The 19,351-nt window shown below is 33.6% G+C and overlaps 1 protein-coding gene and 2 long non-coding RNA genes across 4 annotated transcripts; 2 read left to right on the top strand and 1 right to left on the bottom strand.

The window, feature by feature from the left end:
- Positions 1 to 1,208: 1,208 nt before the first annotated feature.
- On the top strand, positions 1,209 to 11,174 carry LOC148627017 (DEP domain-containing mTOR-interacting protein-like). 2 transcript variants are annotated; one of them, XM_088565628.1, is made up of 10 exons: positions 1,209 to 1,367; positions 1,656 to 1,834; positions 2,190 to 2,310; positions 2,699 to 2,874; positions 3,504 to 3,758; positions 3,941 to 4,039; positions 4,275 to 4,345; positions 8,499 to 8,569; positions 10,238 to 10,342; positions 10,906 to 11,046. In XM_088565628.1, exons 1-9 carry the CDS (start codon positions 1,270 to 1,272, stop codon positions 10,305 to 10,307), a joined length of 1,140 nt encoding a protein of 379 aa, XP_088421754.1. In that variant the 5' UTR covers positions 1,209 to 1,269; the 3' UTR covers positions 10,308 to 10,342; positions 10,906 to 11,046. The 2 variants fall into 2 exon arrangements, with proteins under 2 accessions (XP_088421754.1, XP_088421746.1); XM_088565620.1 differs by lacking the exon at positions 8,499 to 8,569 and having other exon boundaries at positions 10,906 to 11,174.
- Positions 10,871 to 16,865, bottom strand: LOC148627016 (uncharacterized). Its single transcript, XR_015919469.1, has 3 exons — positions 16,721 to 16,865; positions 12,759 to 12,897; positions 10,871 to 11,064 (listed from the first exon to the last, which is right to left on the bottom strand). It is a non-coding gene; the product is annotated as an uncharacterized LOC148627016 (long non-coding RNA).
- On the top strand, positions 13,855 to 18,447 carry LOC148627015 (uncharacterized). The gene is made up of 3 exons (XR_015919470.1): positions 13,855 to 13,884; positions 14,179 to 14,222; positions 18,168 to 18,447. It is a non-coding gene; the product is annotated as an uncharacterized LOC148627015 (long non-coding RNA).
- The last annotated feature ends 904 nt before the right edge of the window (positions 18,448 to 19,351 follow it).

The raw sequence follows: 19,351 nt of genomic DNA, 5'->3' as shown, positions 1-19,351 counted from the left end.
TGCATCTGGTCCATGCTCCCAGTTTTTAGTCCGAGTTGCTCATTTACTTTTGTTACTTTGTATGTATGATTTTAGTTACTTTATCGTTTTTGTTGTGTATGTCGGTTTTCCATGTCTGGTCTTTGTCCCTGGATTACATTCTTTTGATTACCGCTCTAACCTTGGTTCCCTTGAGTACTCCTTAAGATCATTTACTTATTTTAGTAGTTTGTTTGGCAACAAGTTTGTTCAAACATGTAGTGAAAATGCATCACAATTAAAAAGATAAAAATCAGATGAAAGTGACATAGATACATAGATATACAACATTGATTTTGTAATGGTTTCTGAAGTTTTCTTATGTAATAACGAAAAAAGGATATATATGACTAGTCGAGCCAAGACCAGTACTAAACGTCCCTGAAATGTCTTTTTCGGAAGAATAAGTCTTATTTCATTCTAAAACAAATCCTTCCGATAAAAAGCAATAAATATTTGTTTGAATGTTCAGCACTTTATTCTAAGATAGAATGTGATTAATTGAACTATTGTTTACATGTGATAAATCAGGACCATGACCATTTATTCACCTTCACATATTTAATCACTGCAATAATTTGAATCAATTATTAATCGTTAATACGCTTTTGATTAGGTATATATGATTACCTTTGTCTCTGCCCCCCACTATATCATTGGTCCCCAGCCGTTTGATGGATTACTCACGCTTTAGTTAATTTAGTATGTTCTTGGTGTAACAATTTTCAAAGCGTGGACGGGAGAATCATACGCCTAGGCGCAGTTGGTTATAAGTTATCAACTGATGATATGCATAAAATCTGAAATTAACTCTGTTTTCTTTTGTTGGAAAAAAATCGGATGCATGTACCCAGTAGAAACACTGACTATAGCACCCCAACAGCACTCGAAATGTATACCCTTACGTTACACTTATGACCACTAAAAGTATATTCATTCATCAGTTTTCTTATTGTTGTGAAATATTCCGCGGTAATTTGTCGACAACTTTTAGAATATTGCACGCGTTTCACATGTATGTTCATCACATTTGTTTCCATGCCATACTGTATGAAATGACCAAACAAAAACAAATTGACATTATCAAAACATCTAAATATTTATTTTACTGATATCCCGCTCCCATTAATGAAAATTAGATGGAAAGATCACGTAGTTCGTCATATCAATTTATATCTGTTTCATATTTGATAAAATCCATTCATTTTTATCATATTTCACGTTGTACTTAATGTGCCCACACATTGATGCATGTTTAAACAACAGACATTCAAAATGGATACTCCGCGAAACCGCTCAAAAAGTTTCAGTGATAAAAATGAGGTCTTTTTCCTTGCTGATGAATTAAGGTAATCGTTTGTTTAAATAGAGAACAATTTATATTGTAGTAACTTATAACACACTTTACCTTACAGATATTTATAAATGCTGGTTTAGTTATCTAAAATGATAAATTATTGATATAAATAATTAATAGAAAATACCCAGTAGTACCTAAACCACAAACTAGCTCACTATCGTGTTAAATATGCCAATATTTAATATTTTTGAAATACAGTTTATTGAATTAACAAAAACGCTGCTTTATAACAATCGTGATATACGCAAACTATTGATTCCGTTTCTTTTTATTTCAGAACTCGCATCAATTTTTCAAACTTGATAAAGGATCGAAAATACCATTTCAAAACATATAAAAAATGCTTTATTGGAAAAGAAGTGGTATCGTGGTTAGTAGGTTGCAAGCTTTGTGATTCCCGGGGGACAGCTGTAAAAGCTATGCAAATTTTACATGACAACTATATAATTCACCATGGTAAGTAAGACTACACTTTTTGTATAATTTATATAATTTTTCATAACATGAGATAGCATTAAAAACGTACTGGCGCGATCGAATAATTATAATATAATTAACTACACACTTGTACGAAAATTACGGGAACCAGGATTCAAACAGTTATCAAAAAGAACATAACCAAAGGATACTGAGCAAACAGGTAAAACAGACACGAATAACAAGAACAATAACAAAGAAGCAAAAGCAAACGTACTAAAAACAAAAGTAAATGTGCAATCAGGACTCAACTAAAAACTGGGAGCATGGGTCATGTGCACTTCTAGGGTGATAGTTGACTAAAACTAAATTTTGAAATTTGATATCGTTTTAGTATGTGATGATCACAATTTCAAGGATGACATGCTCTTCTATAGATTTCGAGTTGACGATGGAACACTTGAAAACGACATGGATCTGACAATATTCTACAAAGGCCAACAAATATACCGATTGTATGTCTATATAGGTTCATATAATAATTCGTTGAAATGATACATTTATCACAACGAACTTTAACGAGCAATACTCTATTAATTGATCTACTCGTTTTAGTTAATACAAACTGTGATATTTAAAGGTGAGACTTAGAAATAAAGACAACGAGTATATCAAGGATTAGCCCTAAATGAATTTCCTTTGGTTTCCTAAAACATACATAAGAATATTCGCAATCATTTTAAACATACAGGAAATAGAGTTTTGTTTACCAGTTAAGTGATGCAAAATGTTTAGAGAGAAAGTCTACATTGTCAAAGACATCAGTTATAATTCAAATTTAATTTTGGTAATTAAATCCATAGATAACCGTTTGTTTATATATTTGATTTTGTGTGTTTGTAGATTGTCGGTCAAAAAGAAAGAAATAATACGTGATTACAAACTAAATTCCCATACGTACAAAGATGCGTTTATTGGCTCCTGCTTTGTTGAGTGGTTGGTTCAAACAGAGCGTGTTCCACAGGAAGATGCTGTTGAATTAGGCAAGAAACTGTTAGACTTCAACATTATAAGACATGGTTAGTTTTTGCGCAGAAAAAGGTGCTACTTATGCCTTCATGTGTTTTGGTTTTTAAATATATATAGAAAAATAGTATAAAAATATATGATGTTTTGCATATGGAACCACATTTATATAATAAAAAAGAACATAATCCAAGGATAACCATTATATTAAGAAAATAGACACACGCAACAAGGAACATTAAAAAGACAAAATAACACGTAGGAAGAAAAAAATAGTTGATGAGCAAGCTGGACTCCACTAAAAAATCTGAGCATTAATCGGTGCATTGGTAGAATACGCTTCAGGAGTTCTTTCTTCCCATCAATTTCAAAGAGTAGTTTAAGATGTGAGGCCGATTACATAGTGCCCACCTTATCCTTTATATCGTTCTTTGTGGTAGATGAAATGTATTGAACGAGCATAGGATGTTAAATAATCTTAAGACGTGTTTAAGTTGGAGAATTTGATCCTGATCCCATTGTCGTTGTTTTGACACATAAATTGTTTAAATTTATAATCTTTACACGCCCCTTTACATTTTTGTATGTTTACTTTAATATAACACAAAGGTAAAAAATAAAGTCGATCTAAGATATATGATCTATTAGTATTTAATATTAAAGTGTCTTTCTCTCTTTATAGTTACAGATGATCATCACTTTAAACATGATAATTGTTTGTTATATCAGTTTTCATTTGACTATGAACAGAAGTTTTGTTTCCAAAACGTTTTCAAATACTGTGTTCGTTCCGACAGTCGAAATGTATCAGACTCCTCAATAGATCTCCCTGATTTCATTAGAAAATCATCGACAAGCAGTGATAAATCTTACTCGTCACAAGAATCACATGAAGCAGACTGGCATTGGAGTAGGCGGTTTTCGGAACAGTTGTCTTGTAAGCATTTAACATAAAAAAAAGTCTATTTTAATGTTATAAGGAACCGATATATGTTTCCTTTTCAGTAAGATTTCCTAGATAAACACTAGAGTATTCTTAGAAATATTATAAACAAATATAGATAACGTTAGCGTATAACTTCCCAAGTCCAAAACATTCATTGTATATCTTTCGTGTAGGTTCTTTGAATGAGAAATCATTTGGAAACTCTTCCGGTCATGAAAGTGACGGGATGGAAAGTAACGATGGTGATAGCTCTATATCATCTCCTAGATCAGGTAAAATTTAGTTCGGTTGATGCATAATCGAAATTTTCGTTCTTTGAATCATTTTTATTTACTATATAAAGTTGACGTTTATCATGAAATGCCTATTAATAGAGGCTTATTTGTAAACAAATAATGCGGTATGCCTTAAAATCTGGTGTTTTATTATCGTATTTAGGGTTGAATCGCTGGGTCGGAAATATCAAATACTCAACATATATGCCTTTTCTTTTTCTTTTTGTAACAGTATTATTACGGCATGCAACAGTTACCGAACTGGAATCACCAGAAACTCCATATATAAAACGAACATTACGAGTATGTATTCAATGACATTAGAAAATTGAATATGTGTTACGGTACAAAAAATATCAACTTTGTATTTTTACCTTAATATTTGACCCATGAAAACATTAACTCAAGCAGTTAAAAAATTCTTAAATGTCATTAAATAAAATAATATTGTTAGTAAGAATATCAAAAAAAAAAAAAAAAAGTAGTGAATGACAAAAAGCACGAACTAAGGGTCATGATAATGTAAGGTTCTCTGTATTTTTAAAACCGAAGTGTCCCATTGATGTGAATGGTTAAAGATTTTTGACGAGTGTTGCTTTCTGAAATGGCGACAAATTGACTTGTCCCCCTAAAAATATATATATCAGATTCAGGTTCATCACTGTTAAATAGATTTCCATCGACCATATTTTATGTAACATATTTATTATCATGAAGGGTTATGTCAATACCAATAATAAAATAAGGTCTTCGCAATATTCAGAAAACAAAAATTGAAAATTGTGAACATGTATCAAAGTCCAAGCGTACTTGTAAAATTTTCGTTTTACTTATCATTTCTGTATATATTTTGAAAAGACTAGAATGAAGAACTGCAGGACTTGTTTAATTGTTAATATACTCGGTGTCACATAAATAACATACTGTTAAAATTTGAATAAAAATATTTTCTACCACTTTATTGACACCTACCGTCGTTTAAATTGTCTTAAATGACTTGCTCATTCGTTTAGCCAAACGGCTTCTCCCTACACATTGAATCGTTAAATTCCGGTCAGATTTTAATTCTCGGTGCCAATATTTACATTGTAAAAAGTCGGTCATGTTTACAGTGATCGGGTTGCTAGGAGATGTTGTTTACGTTTAAATGGTTTGTCCAAAAACCGAAGAACCCAGAATGCATTTCGGCGTTATTTCGGATATCTCCGATTTATTTTACGCGAACAACGTACAATACCGAGAAGTTGATCAAGCAGACGATTGTCACCGGAGTTCGACGGGAACCTACGAACTTCGTTTGTAAACAAATCGTCCCGTAGAAACCAACATGGCGGATATTAGTATGGGATTTTCCCGTAAGGATTTGTTACGCATGATTTAAGCTAATAAGCGACTTGTTTAGGGAGAAGCCGTTTGGCTAAACGAATGAGGAAGTCATTTAAGACAATTTAAACGACGGTAGGTGTCAATAAAGTCGTAGAAAATATTTTTATTCAAATTTTAACAGTATGTTATTTATGTGACGCCGAGTATAGTGAATCTGAGCACAAGGTTGATGATTTGTCATAAGTCTAATATTATTTATTGAATTTGTTATCAAGAATTTTTCTGTTTACATGATACAGCAGTTTAAGTGTGTGTTTATCTAGTGAACTAATTGCGTTAGTAGTGATTGTGATGAAATGACAATATCTTTTCAAAAATGGAAGTAAAGTATGAGCATATTTATACAATATAATGATCCTGTGGATAATTCAATTCAATGAAAAATGATGACTGTGGCATCGACATCTTTAGCTAATTAGGTGTGCATTCAAGCAGTTGTTAGCTATATGGGGTTTGACGTTGTTCTGAGTTTCTTTTTGAAAAAAAACACATTAATGTGGTTTCTTATCGCAAATGTCATGGGAGATATATATAAAACTAATTAAATACATCTCATATCATATCAGGCTATAGTCAATTAAGACAACCTTAATATGTAGGTGTTAAAATTATTCCCATTTAGATGGATGATATCTTCATTGATGCTATGTACGCCATACTGTTTTATCAGTTTCTTACGTATAGTGCTGCGGACGGCTGAGGATTTTTCTAACTTTAATGGGCCTAGAGGGTATACGGCTATATCATTTGTCAATGGAAAGATAGATCAATGTATTTTTTGAATATCATTCTTTTTTAACCGAAAAGTGGTAAAGTGTTCTGCTATTTTGCATTAATTAGAGGAGGGGTCAAAGATCAATCGACCCCAATACACTTTGATAAGTGATTTAAGTGAAATCGTTCATTGTAGGTAAGGGAAAATAACTAACATGTAAAGATCATACGTATGGAATTTCAAAAAATGTGAAAATGATTTTTTTCCGTCAAAAGTTGACTATTAAATCCCAGAACAAAGATGCCCCTAACATTGATTGCATTTAGTGCATTTTCATTGACTAAGAGATAATATGACGCCGTAGAATATTACAATGTATATCTAAGTATTCTTTACTGAGTAATGAATAAAATAAACACGAAGTTTTCGATTCAATCTGCAACATGGGCTTTGCAAAATGAGTTTGAACCTGCAAATTTTCACATATTCAAACTACTAATTGTACTAAAATTGTATAACACGGAATCGTTTCCGGACTGTTTTAAGGGAGACACATGTAAAGTATCTAGTGTACCTTACGTTTTGGTGATAAGACTTAAGGTTTTGAGATTTATTTTTGTACATACAAAAATCATATATATTTTTTTGTTGTTGCATCTGTCTTTATATGTTTGAACTTCATATAAAACGTTAAATATTAACCATGAATCAGGGATTCTCAAACAAAAAAAATGCGACGCGGGGGTTCATGATAGGTCTGGTTTTCGTAAAAAATTTGACAATACATAAACTGGGAACTTTGAACTGTGCATGGAAGCATGTGCAAACATGTACATGCATGTTGTCACAACATTTATGTCTTATGATGTTAACCTGTGCGCCATGCTGATGCTTGTAATGCAATATCCTCTGCAATGGCGGATCCACACTGTAAAAAGGAGGGTGCCAGCCGGGGTTCCTTATAAAAGGGGGTGTGTGCTAGGATATTTTTTACTATTTTTGTCAATTTTACACATGAAAATGACAAATTTTTCAATAAAAAGGGGGAAGCCAATCCCATGCACCCCTCTGGATCCGCCGCTGCTCTGAACGGATTATACTGAACTAGTTGATAAAAACAAACCAGATTCCTTCTAAAAATTCTAACGCAAAAATAAGTAAGAAGTTCAGACGCAATAAAAACTTCTAAGATTTTTTTACCTCTCAAAAACACTCCAGTTTTAGTAGCCGTATGAATAGGACACAATGGTATCATAGTTGTTATAGAATATTAGTTCAAAGGAAACATCATTGTCCAGGCCAGGGGCGGATCAAGAATATTAAAACGAGAGAGGGGCTCTGATTAAGACGTTTAAAAACAAAGGAAACAATCTTTACTGTCTATAAGTTTATATAAACATTCTCTTTTTTTCGCGGCGTAAACATACATGTACAGAGCAGTTGTAGCTGTTTGTGCATATTGAATTGTTCGTTACTTTTGTTGTCATATTTTGACAAGGTAGAAAAGTTGTTTTGAACATTTACAATATCATAGTTTTAATTTTCGGGCAGCTAATCATGTCCGTCTGCTTCACGCAAAGAATGAATAAGTGAGCCACTTTATGGTTCACTCTAGTTCTGATTTGTTATACTCTAAATACCAATAAGAATTAAACTGAATATGGGATCACAACTGTAAAGCCACCTTCATTACCCTAAGGTTACGGTCTTGCACCCTCCCTTCACGCACTGGGAGGTACAGGGCCGTAGCGCTTGTCCAACGAAGATGCTGTAAAATATAGGAATCGGAAATAAGCCACTCATAATTAAAAAAAACTTGTCATCGGTCTATATGATAGTAAAGGCCGATTTCATTTGAAATAATCAATTTACAAAAAAAATCTTTGTAACGTTGTCTTTTTCACCGTCACATACTAGATGACATCATTTATATAAGGACAGATCGACGGGCGCTTAAGGCAAAACAGAGAAAAGGCGTTAAAATTAATATCCTAGCAATGAACCTGGTCCAAACCTCCAGTTTTTTTTTAATCAAGCCTGGCTAGGTAGTTATTTTTTAAAAATTTATATATGTTTTTCTTATGACTATTTTGGTATTTTTAGTACTTTGTCTTGACTATGGGTATCCTATTCTTCATTCCAATTTCCTGAAAACGAACATTGTTGAGAGCTCGATTATTGAATAACAGAAAAAAAACATGTCAAAATTTTATCTATCTGCTTAAAAAGCACTTAAAATCTTGATCATGTCAAAAAATAAATTACTTTGGATGATATCCATGCTTTTCTGTTGTACCAACAATTCGGAAGCAGAACAGGTTGTCCGGGAATTGATTTCATATTTTACAATTTTAGTATTCCCGATTTGCGGACCAACATTTTGTCAACGTTTATCTCCCTTTGGAGCAGGTGTCTATTCGGAACACGTAAGGTTTTCCATCCAATATCGACGATACTTTAGAAAATCTCGAAAGTCAAAAGGGAATTTCTCGTTCCACTGACCCTGCCATAAATTTTCTTTACATGGGATACAAATGAAAATCATCCTTATGTAACCTACCAACAAAATGAAACACCCTGCAAATTTTAGAAACACCGTTGTGTTTGTCTGCTGGGGATTCCATTTTCATTTGAGTTACCTCTTTTTCTTGCGCCCGAATCCGAACATCGATTAGAGAGACTTCGAAATTACACCTGCTCTTACGGGAGGTAACTCTGCAAAAACAGAATAAAATATGGCTGCTCCCCGAGCTCCGCAAGTAGGGAATAATTAGTACTTAAAATATGTGAAAATTTGTAACTTTAACTCATTTTGCAAAGCCAATGTTGCAGATCGAGTCGAGAACATTGTGTTTATTTTATTTGTTATTCAGTAAGAGTAATCAAGGGAACCAAGGTTATAGCGGTAATCCAGGTACAAAGACCAGACATGGAAAACGGACATACACAACAAAGAACATAAAGTAACTAAAATCATACATACAAAGTAACAAAAGTAAATGAGCAACTCGGACTCTACTAAAAACTGGGAGCATGGACCAGGTGCACCTGCAGGGTAAGCGTCCTCTGCTTTTCTAGAAATACCCGCCGAGTTACTCATAAAAAGTCAAGTCCGGGGTAGACAAACGAGGAAAGGAAAACTATGAACCGTTGAATAAATCACTTTTCGTGGTGCAGATGGATACGCCATAACGATCCACGAGTTCATGATGACGACCATAAAACTTCTGTAGTGATGACTTCAATCTTGTAACAACATAATCCTGTTCCAGAAACCTATTTGTTAGAGTTCTAGCGCGATACAAAAAGTCTGCGTAGTTTCGGCAAGCTCTGGCATAACGTATGAGTTGTGATATGAACACTTTATACGCAGAAGAAAAAAAAAAAAGAAGTAAAGAATGTTCAGATTTACATTGTAATATTTTGCGGTGTCTTATTATCTCTTAATCATTGAAAATGCACTAAAACGCTACCATGTTTAGGGGCAACTTTGTTCTCTGATTTAATAGTCAACTTATGTCGGAAAAAGTTCTTTTTTACATTTTTGACATTGTATACATGTGATCTTTACATGTTATTTGTTTTTCTATACCTACAATGAACGATTCCACTTAAATTATTCATCAAAGTGTATTGGGGTCGATTGATCTTTGACCCCTCCTCTAATTAATGCAAAATATCAAAAAACTTCACTGTATTTCACTTCGATCAGTACAATATTCAAAACTACATTGATTTATCTTGACATATGATACAGCCGTATACCCTCTAGGCCCATTAAACTCGAAAACTAAGGCACTTTTTGATATCTGTCCGCAGCACTAGTACAATCGAGTGATAATAATGTGATAATTAGTACTTTTCTAAAACAAATACCGCCATAGAAATGCAAATCGATGAACTTAACACGGCTAAAAATCGCACCTTGCACACATTTTAATCAATTCATGATACACATCACAAATGCTTGAAAAATAAATAAACTGAAATATGCCTGGACAACCAGTCCTTAATGGAAAAATAAATATATACTCTCTAACTTCTCGTAATTCTCGAATGGCATAAATTACCAAATTCACACTTTTTAACTTAAGATACCAAGTGATTCCGTTGGTTATGGGTTTGTGCTACGAGGAGATGGGCCCACTTATGTACAAACAATAGACCCATCAGGGCCAGCTGCTGCAGCAGGACTAAAAGTAAGTTCTTCAGGAGAGCTATCTTTATAAAAACAATAAAACAAATACAAAAACCAGAATCTCTGGTTTTAAAATTATGGTTATGTAAAACTGTCTAGCTTTTAATTGTTCCCTTTGTATTCATTGCGGGGAAATTATAGAATAAGTCTTGGTAATTGCAATAAACGTAATTAATCTTCTGTTTGTTCAGATGTTTAAGTGTAGATTCCATTTGTATTGTTAACTATATGTATTTCTTCCTCGTGAATCTTCTTAAGGAGGTAGACCAAGGGTAAGGGACATAACTCATGAAATCAGTGATATGTTTGTATCACATTCAATTTCAAGTTAATTTGATGCTTACATGAGATTGATGGAAAATGCTGAATGCAAACGTTCCAATGGTTTGTATGAGTTGTGTCCCTTACCCTAGGTCTACCTCCTTAAATGTACGTTTACAAAGGCATAGCCGCCTGTTTTGGAAATTGGTATGGCGTGTCGGACAGCCCATGAAAGGGGAAAATGTCGATGCACTTGCTGTAAAATCTGTAAAGTGCATATTTTTAATAGTTGTCTCATTTCAGGTCAGACAATACATACATGCAGTTAATGGAGAAAATGTCCTTCGCATGGATCACAAACAAGTTGCAAAGATGATAGTCGGTGCAGAACAGTTTCTGAATTTGTCTGTTATGGTTCATAAGCGAGATGCATTGTTCACTGACTGTTTATAACTGTGGTTTCTAAATATATAAAAGAACATACTTAGTAAACACATTTAAATATCATTTTTTTGCTGACAGTAACGTTTTTGGTTTTTAATGACGTAGACAATTAAAATATGATATACTTATCTGTGTTATTCATTATTGATGTACTAAGTAATGATGATTAAGCATGATGCCTTCCTGACAAAACTGATAAATGATAATGATATGCCAAGAAATTTGTTTTTATTTTAAAACTTTCGAACAAAACCTTATAACGAATGCAACAAGTCTTTCATTTTTCAACTAATAGTTCCAACTTCTCCGGTGAACAAAATGACTTCATTTAAAAATTATGCTCACATTTTTATTAGATATTGAGACTATAATGCCGATTTTCTGGAAAGTGTTCAAGGTTTCCATAGAAGCTTATCGGATATTACTACATGTAGTACTAGTCATCCTCCCAAACTTCTGCGGTAGTTTGATCAGTTCTGCAAAGTTCTGTTTTATCGGTCATGAGAACAAGCATAATGACGAACTCAAGCAGAGAACAAGAACCTTTTTTTTTCAAAGTATATAGTATCATCCCTATTTTAAAACGGACTTCATATTTCTTGCTCTGTATGTATGTTTAGTTTCTTAATATGCCTTTGGCAACTTATTTTCTTTATGTCTTTTTTGTTCTAAACTGTTCGAGTTGGTTTTTATGGATGTCCAGTTAAATGAAATGTGCACTGGGTGGATTTGTTTAAGAGTAATCAAGGTTATTACGGTAATCAAAAGAATGTAACCCAGGGACAAAGACCAGACATGGAAAACAGACACGCACAACAAAAAATATATAGTAAATAAAATCATACATACAAAGTAACAAAAGCAAATGAGCATCTCGGACTCCACTAAAACCTGGGAGCATGGACCAGTTGCACCGGTAGGGTAAGCGTTCTCTGTTTTTCTAGAAACACCCGCCGAGTTGCTCATAAAAAGTAACGACGTGACCGGAAGGGCCATATTTGAATGGAGAGTTTTTGCAAGAACAGTCAGGTGGTTTAGCCCTGAAGTCCTCAATCTTTAGGTTCTGCAATAGCCTTTTATAATTGAAAATTTTGGATGCAATGGGTGAATACGAAATAATTGGTATAGATTTGTCTTTGAAATATGGGGGGATTTTGTTGATAACGTTTTTGTGATGGAGGATGTTAGCCAAATTAATTGCATCTATGCCTTTGTTGACAAAAGGTAGTTGAAGAAATGGTCGTTTTTCTTCATCTTGACTTTTCCCACAAACTGGTTTAAAGAGTCTGTGGAAACCAATATCTAAAATGATGGCAACAAGTCAGTAAAATGATGAGGTAGGGTCAGAAACAGGAATGTCAAGACTTGTTTTGTAAAGGGAGTGTGGTAGAGTGAGAGGTATAGAATAGAGTTTGGTTCTAATGTGATGAAGTACAAGAGGTTTTTGTATGAAAGGATTGAGACCATCTATTGAGACATCATCTAACTTAGGTGACGTATAGTGGCGATGGTCATGGCACACGAAATATTTAATCGCGATGTTAAAACATGGAAGTCACATAAAAGTAACAGATATGTAACTGATGAAGAAGAGCATTTGATGATGAACTAAATATCACACAATAAACGATTATATACCTGAAATATCAGTTACATTTGTTTCCAAATAATATAAATGTTCGAACCTTAGGGCATTTAATGTTTTAGCTCACCTGCCCGAAAACTCATGTGAGCTACTGCCATCACTTGGTACACGTCGTCGTCATCAACATTTTTTTTTCAAAACTCTTCTCCTCTGACACCACTTGACCAATTAGAATCAGACTTGGTATGTATGTTCCTTAGGGTGTTCTGCATAGAAATAATGTGAGAATTTGTGATCCGACCAAAAAACATGCACGCCGTTACTAAAAATAGAACAGAGGGGTCAGACAGAAGCTCAAAAAGCGTGTAGGTTAAGCAAATTATGACATGGGATAAAAATATTTAGCATGATGATATCTACCTGTGGTGAAATAGTCTTATAGGTTTATTTGTTAAGCCATGTTGGAGTTATTACCCTTTTACGACGTTTTTCGCTATTCTTAATGTTAATTCGTTAAAATATCTTCTCCCCAGGCCAAACCAATTAGAACTTTGTATGAATGTTCCTTAGGTATGAGCGTTAGGAATTTTTATTCAAGAAAAAACATGGCCACTTTTACAAAAATAGAATGTTGCTTATCGAGTCAGGTGAGCGATTCAGGCTCTTTAGACCCTCTAGTTTTTTTCTTATCTTAATGTCGATAACACCCTTTAGGCGGAACGGTAACAGATATTGGTATGTGAGAGATATAAAAAATCCGAAAGTAGGTTCAAATGCTTTCATACCACGGACGCAAGATGGTGAGTAAAAAAATGGAAAACCAGTGCACCGGAAGGATAAACTATCAGGCTGACATTTTCATCACGGTAGGTTGTTGAATATTTTTCACCGTACCTATTCTCGTTATACCATTTTTTTTTAATATAGCAGCTGATGTAGAAATCAACTGGTTAATTTTATCTCTTCTTTTAGGTTCCGAAATTTATCCTTGCTCAAGGTTAATTTTGCAAAAAAAAATTAAAATGGATACAAAAAGGCACGCATAATTTGTTTTTAAACTAAATTGCTGTTAAAGTACGGCATGACATGTTTATCGCCTGGTATTGGTTGTGACATCACTATCTTCATGTTTCCAATGCAAAAATGTCAATAGATATATATTGACGTTTGCCAATAAACTATATAAAGTGTCTATGGTCATATTTACTTCCATTTAGTAATAAGAACTGGAAAGGCAGACGTTGAAATAAAAGGTAAGAAATCGCGCGTTTATCTGATAAAAATTTAGAAAACATTTTAAGTTTAATTGAGAAATATGTATCAAATAAAATTACCTTTCCAAATATTTTCTTTTTTCTTATAAATTAGCTGATAATATCGTATGTCCAGTTTAAATTCTGATTGAAATTATCAGAATAATTTACGTATGTTTTTTTTGTTTTTTGTTTTTTTGTTTTGTTTTGTTTGTTTTTATTATTATTATTATTATTGTACTAGTCGAATGTAGTGTATGGGGTTAAATCAGAATATTGTTTCGATTTTCATAGATTGTCATGAAAGCAGTTATATTTCTTGTGTGCTCACTCTACATGTAAGTATTACAAATTTTATAATTTATACATTGTCTATGAGAATGGATTATTATTGTGCTTTCTGGGAAGTTATGGTGTGAAGGGGCAAATAAATATGTTTTAGAAGTTAAATCACCCAAATTATTTAAGTGGTTTAGTAGAAATACAAATGTTTTCATAAAGAGATAAAGGTTATTTTTAACATCAAGATAGTCTGTCACTTTTAAAAAAAATATTGCAGTTTTGAATTTCGAAAAAGAAACGTGTATACTTTTTCACTAGGATACAAACATTCACTGATTCATTTTGATATCATATTCAATCATTCGGATGATTTATTCCTTTGTGGTATTAAGTTCAAGATTAAATTCCGGTGTCTTCAAAACTGATAACGACGTATGTTTTATGGTGATTTTTTGTTACTTTAATTAAATTTTGTCAATTTCGAATTCCCCTCTCTGTTTCCAAGTTATTTGATACGTTTACATCATGATACTTAGTTCAAATGATTGATTTCGCCTTCGTGTGAATAGTGTTTGGCACGTGTCGCGGAACTGCATTATTATCAAACTACTAATTTGCTAATTGGCGGGAGCCGCTAGCGGAGAAGGACATGCTTTTCCTTCAGGAGTACCTGAAGTCACTCCGTGTTTTTAAGTCGCTAATAGTGTTAGCGACTTCTTGCACTCGTAAATACTCTGTATTTACTATTCGCATATGATTGCTTTAATGTGTAGTCATACGCCACATAATCAAGCAGATCGTCGCCATTATCACAGCCACACCGTCGTAATTCCAGATTCATACGAGATAAAAATGTACCTCTTAAATATCATACACGTGTGTTCTACGTGTGTTTCTTGCTTGTATGAGGACGGGAAATTTACATGAAATGACCAGTAAGCTTTGGACATTACCCGGTTTCCGATTCAGACATTGTGGCTAGTTACAAACTCTATAGATCATGTACATTAGTACGCCCCGATATATATGAATATTCATTGCCAGCTGCTTAACCTGGTACATAAACTGGTTGCCGGTCAATATCATAAGCGACCCAAAGATCGCTACGACGTACTTTTTTTTTTAAACATATCAAACATGTCTATGCGTGTTGATCAGTTAGCATTGAATTTATGTAATATTACCCAGTTTCCGATTCAAACACTGGCGTTCGTTACAATTAATAAAATAAAAGTCATATACATTATCAGTACATCAATATGTATAGATAGCCATTCGGGTCATAATGGTTACGATAGTGTAGGCAATAATATCAAGGGAACCAAGATTTCAACGGAAGTTCCCCGATTTTAGAGCATATTGCAATTGTACCATTTCGGATATTTAAAGTCGGCCAAAATCAGTGACAGTGAATATTTTTTTGTTTTTGTATTATTTTTTTTTGTGGGAGTTCATAATGCTAGTAGTTCTTTTAAAACGTCTTTTAAAGGTGTAATCTTTTTTATTCGGTTCGATATATTGTGTTGGTAGATCGTTTCATGTGTTCATGTTCAGGCAATGTTTGCGGATTTTGACGTATTTGAATCATCCCACTGGTGATTTTTCGGTAATTTTTTGCCGATATTCAAATGTGATGTAAATGATAGAAATGCACAGAAAATTGTTATATAAAAGTGTTATTCTCTGTATGAATCACCCAGTCGGTAAATCATGGCGGAAAACAAGTACATATCTTTCCATGAAAATCTGAAAAGCTGAAATCGCATTCATTTCCTTTTTAGTGTCAGTAATTCTACTAATATTATTTATATGAAATGCATTGCAAATTTATCATCAAAGGGAGATAATTCGCTTTCACCAATCGTTCTATTATAACTCTGAATTTCTGACACTTCCATGATTGATTGATTGTTGTTGTTTATTGCCGTTTCGGCGACCAGGGCCATATCACGGCAAGAACATTTGTGACACTTCCAAGACAAATAAACTGTCAATTCATATTCAGTGAGATCATAAACAATGAGCCCAAATTATCAAATTGCATTTGTTTTTGTCAGAGCTTTATTCATTTTTTTACAATTCAACTGATTCTTACAGACTGTAATTGAAATTCCAATGTACAAACATCTGGATACACTAGTAACTGACTATCAGAAGAGATAGAACTATACTAAACTCTAAACGACAACAAAATAGATATGCAAATGTTTACTTATAATAGGATGACCATTCACTCATAAAATAAATAAAAGTCACTTCTTTTATGTCAGGTTTGTGAGCGAATGGTCCGATTGTACACATCCATAAATTCTGGAAAAACAGTGTTGAATCCTGAACTATCTGAAATGTATCAATAGTTTTTTTCTTGTAAACTCATTAAATGATATTGACACCCAAAATCAAAATGGCAGCATTCAGTTGAAAATATAACATGGGTGTCAATTTCATATCCAAAGCATTTACGTGCTTCTGATAACTATCATTCTTTAATCAAAGACTGAAGTCTTCAAAGTCGCTAATCGTCAAAAATAATTTGCAACTGATTTTGACTTACTTTCAACATCCGAAATGGCACCAATGCGATATGCTGTAAAATCGGGTGACTTCCGCTTGATATGATTACTCTTTCGTAATCGTGATGACACAAATGTTTTCAGTCAAAACAACAGGTTACCAGGAACCAGATTTAACAACTGGCAATGGCTATATATAGATATCGGGGTCCTGATAATGTATATGACCTATATAGTGAATTGTAACGAGCCCCTGTATTTGAATCGGAAATTGGACAATGTTACATAAATTAAATGCTAACCAATAATTTCATATTTTAATGTAAACTTTCAGTTCTCATATAAGCAAAAAACACGCGAAGACATTTGTATGATATTTTTAAAAAGTGGTACATTTTAGCGATCCTTGGGTATGTTATGATATTGACCAGGGAACCAGATCTAACAATTGGAAATGAATATTTATAGATATCAGGGCCCTACAAATGTATATGACCTATATAGTCTTGTAACGAGCCCATGTGCCTTCATCGGAAACCGGGTAATGTTCAATGCTAACCGATCATTTCACGTAAAGTACCCGTTCTCATACAAGCAAGAAACACACGTGGAACACACGTGTATGGTATTTAAAAGGTACATTTTTATCTCGTATATATGTAGCTAGAACTTCAACGCTGTGGCGGTAAACATGGCCCAGATCTGAAGCATAACGTGGAGTAGTAAAATCTAATTATACAGTACTGAAACTACGAGTGCATTAATTCGCTTACAGCGACTTAAAATTGTTGTTTTGAATATACAATGCCGAAAATGAATGAAATAAAGCAGATAGTGCCGTTTTAAGCCTCCAAATGTCTCCATCTTTTGTTGAGGCGACGGTAGCCACTTTGTTTACACTTGTACACTGAATTTACACGGTTGTAACTGTCATCGCTTATGTCAGTCAAGGTAAACAGCCAATCATAATGCACGATAAAGGCATATGCTAATTAGATTGTAATTATTCTACCATAAACGGGTAATCATCAAATCAATTGATCACACTGCATGATACACAGTCGTCAGCTGATAGAAGAATGTTTGAATTTGAGGAATTAATTCTTGTCTTAGTTATTGTAGTAAACCTTTGAGCGTATAGATACCCATTCTGCATAGATTTTGTAAAATATGAATATGAAATGTAACGAGAGTAGGTATGGTATGAAACACCATCGGGATGAAAATTTCAGCCTGGATAGCGACACTTTTCACTTAGTAAACCGGCGGGAACAAAACATTTCGTACAACCTTTTCAAACAATATTCCTTATAATTTTTCAACACACTCGTTATTTTCATGTTAACTGTTTCCAAGGGAGATTTGTTCCGTTTATTACGTTATTTTATTACATCTTCATACAAAACTATTAAAAATAAAACACAAAGTACATTGTAATTTATAATATTCCTTCGATAGCTAATTACTTCTAATATATTTTTCCCACAGATTCTGTATACTTCTTATGATATCGTCAGAAGTCTCGGCAGCTCCAACCAGCGGAGACACGAGCCTTTATGGCAATATACAACCACAATACCGATCATTGACAGAACCTGAAAAACGAAGACGTGTGCTCAAGTTTGCCTCTTTGAAAAAACTACTAGAGGCACTTCGACCAAGAGGACTGAGTATGAACTATCTTGGACTATTCAGAAGGATATAAAAAAGGTTCAGAAATATTACTGACCATATTCATTCAGATTATTTTTAAAATAAAAGATGTGAAAAAAAAATAGAGCGGTATTCCTATACTGCTTTCATTTACGTACAGAAATTATCAGAGCCCACATCAGTAAGCCATAAAGAAAAAAATACATATAAAGAGCATGAAACATCTTTAAGGACAAACACATCATATCGGACACCATTAATGAAACATAAAGCTGCTGTGTTCATTTGCATTTTACAGTGTTCAGCAAGTACACTGTATATCGTGTTTAGTCATTTAAATTCATGTTATAATGTTTGTATTCCAATAGCACAGACACGAGAGCTCCTAAAAAAAAAGAGGATACTTACATAATTAACAAACATCCTGAACAAAATGATTAACTTGCTCAAAATGTTGGTGGCACCCCGACGAACGGGTAGTGGTAGCATTATACGAGTCGCACAATGGACGATGAATAAAAACTGGAAGAAGTTCGATCTAGGTTATCATCACACACTCCTTGAAACTGTAAGGTTTCTGGTCCTTTTGACGCCTTGTTACTCAAAAAATGGTGAGAAATGCCTATTGAAAAATCAAGGTACAGATTTCTACGAGGAATCCAAAGAAAAAAAAATCAAAATCGGACCAAAAATAAACATAGTTTTCCAGGTACCCCGGCTCGCAACAAAGGTGATGTTTCGTGGATTGTTAGTAATAAAAAGTTAAGTTAATTTACTGTATCAATATATTGGGTTTCGTGAAATTCTACGAATGCGTTATGCCCAAGAATACCCAACAGACTTTTTCATTAAGTACATGTGACCTTGATATTGACCTACAATCGATAAGTGTCTTTCTTACATTATAAGCTTTCAACTGTGCAAGTTTGATTGAGGCATAGGAAGGTGTTCAAATGATATGTCCCGGAAACTAATTTTCGGTCCAAAAATGTATTTCATTCTGTAAGTTTGACCTTAAC

This window comes from Perna viridis, chromosome 1 (assembly GCF_037379345.1).
Source record: "Perna viridis isolate PV_CMFRI_1.1 ecotype Kerala chromosome 1, ASM3737934v1, whole genome shotgun sequence".
Lineage (NCBI taxonomy): Eukaryota > Metazoa > Mollusca > Bivalvia > Mytilida > Mytilidae > Perna > Perna viridis.
The sequence above is the reverse complement of the archived record's forward strand: the minus strand, read 5'-3'. Positions and strand labels throughout refer to the sequence as shown.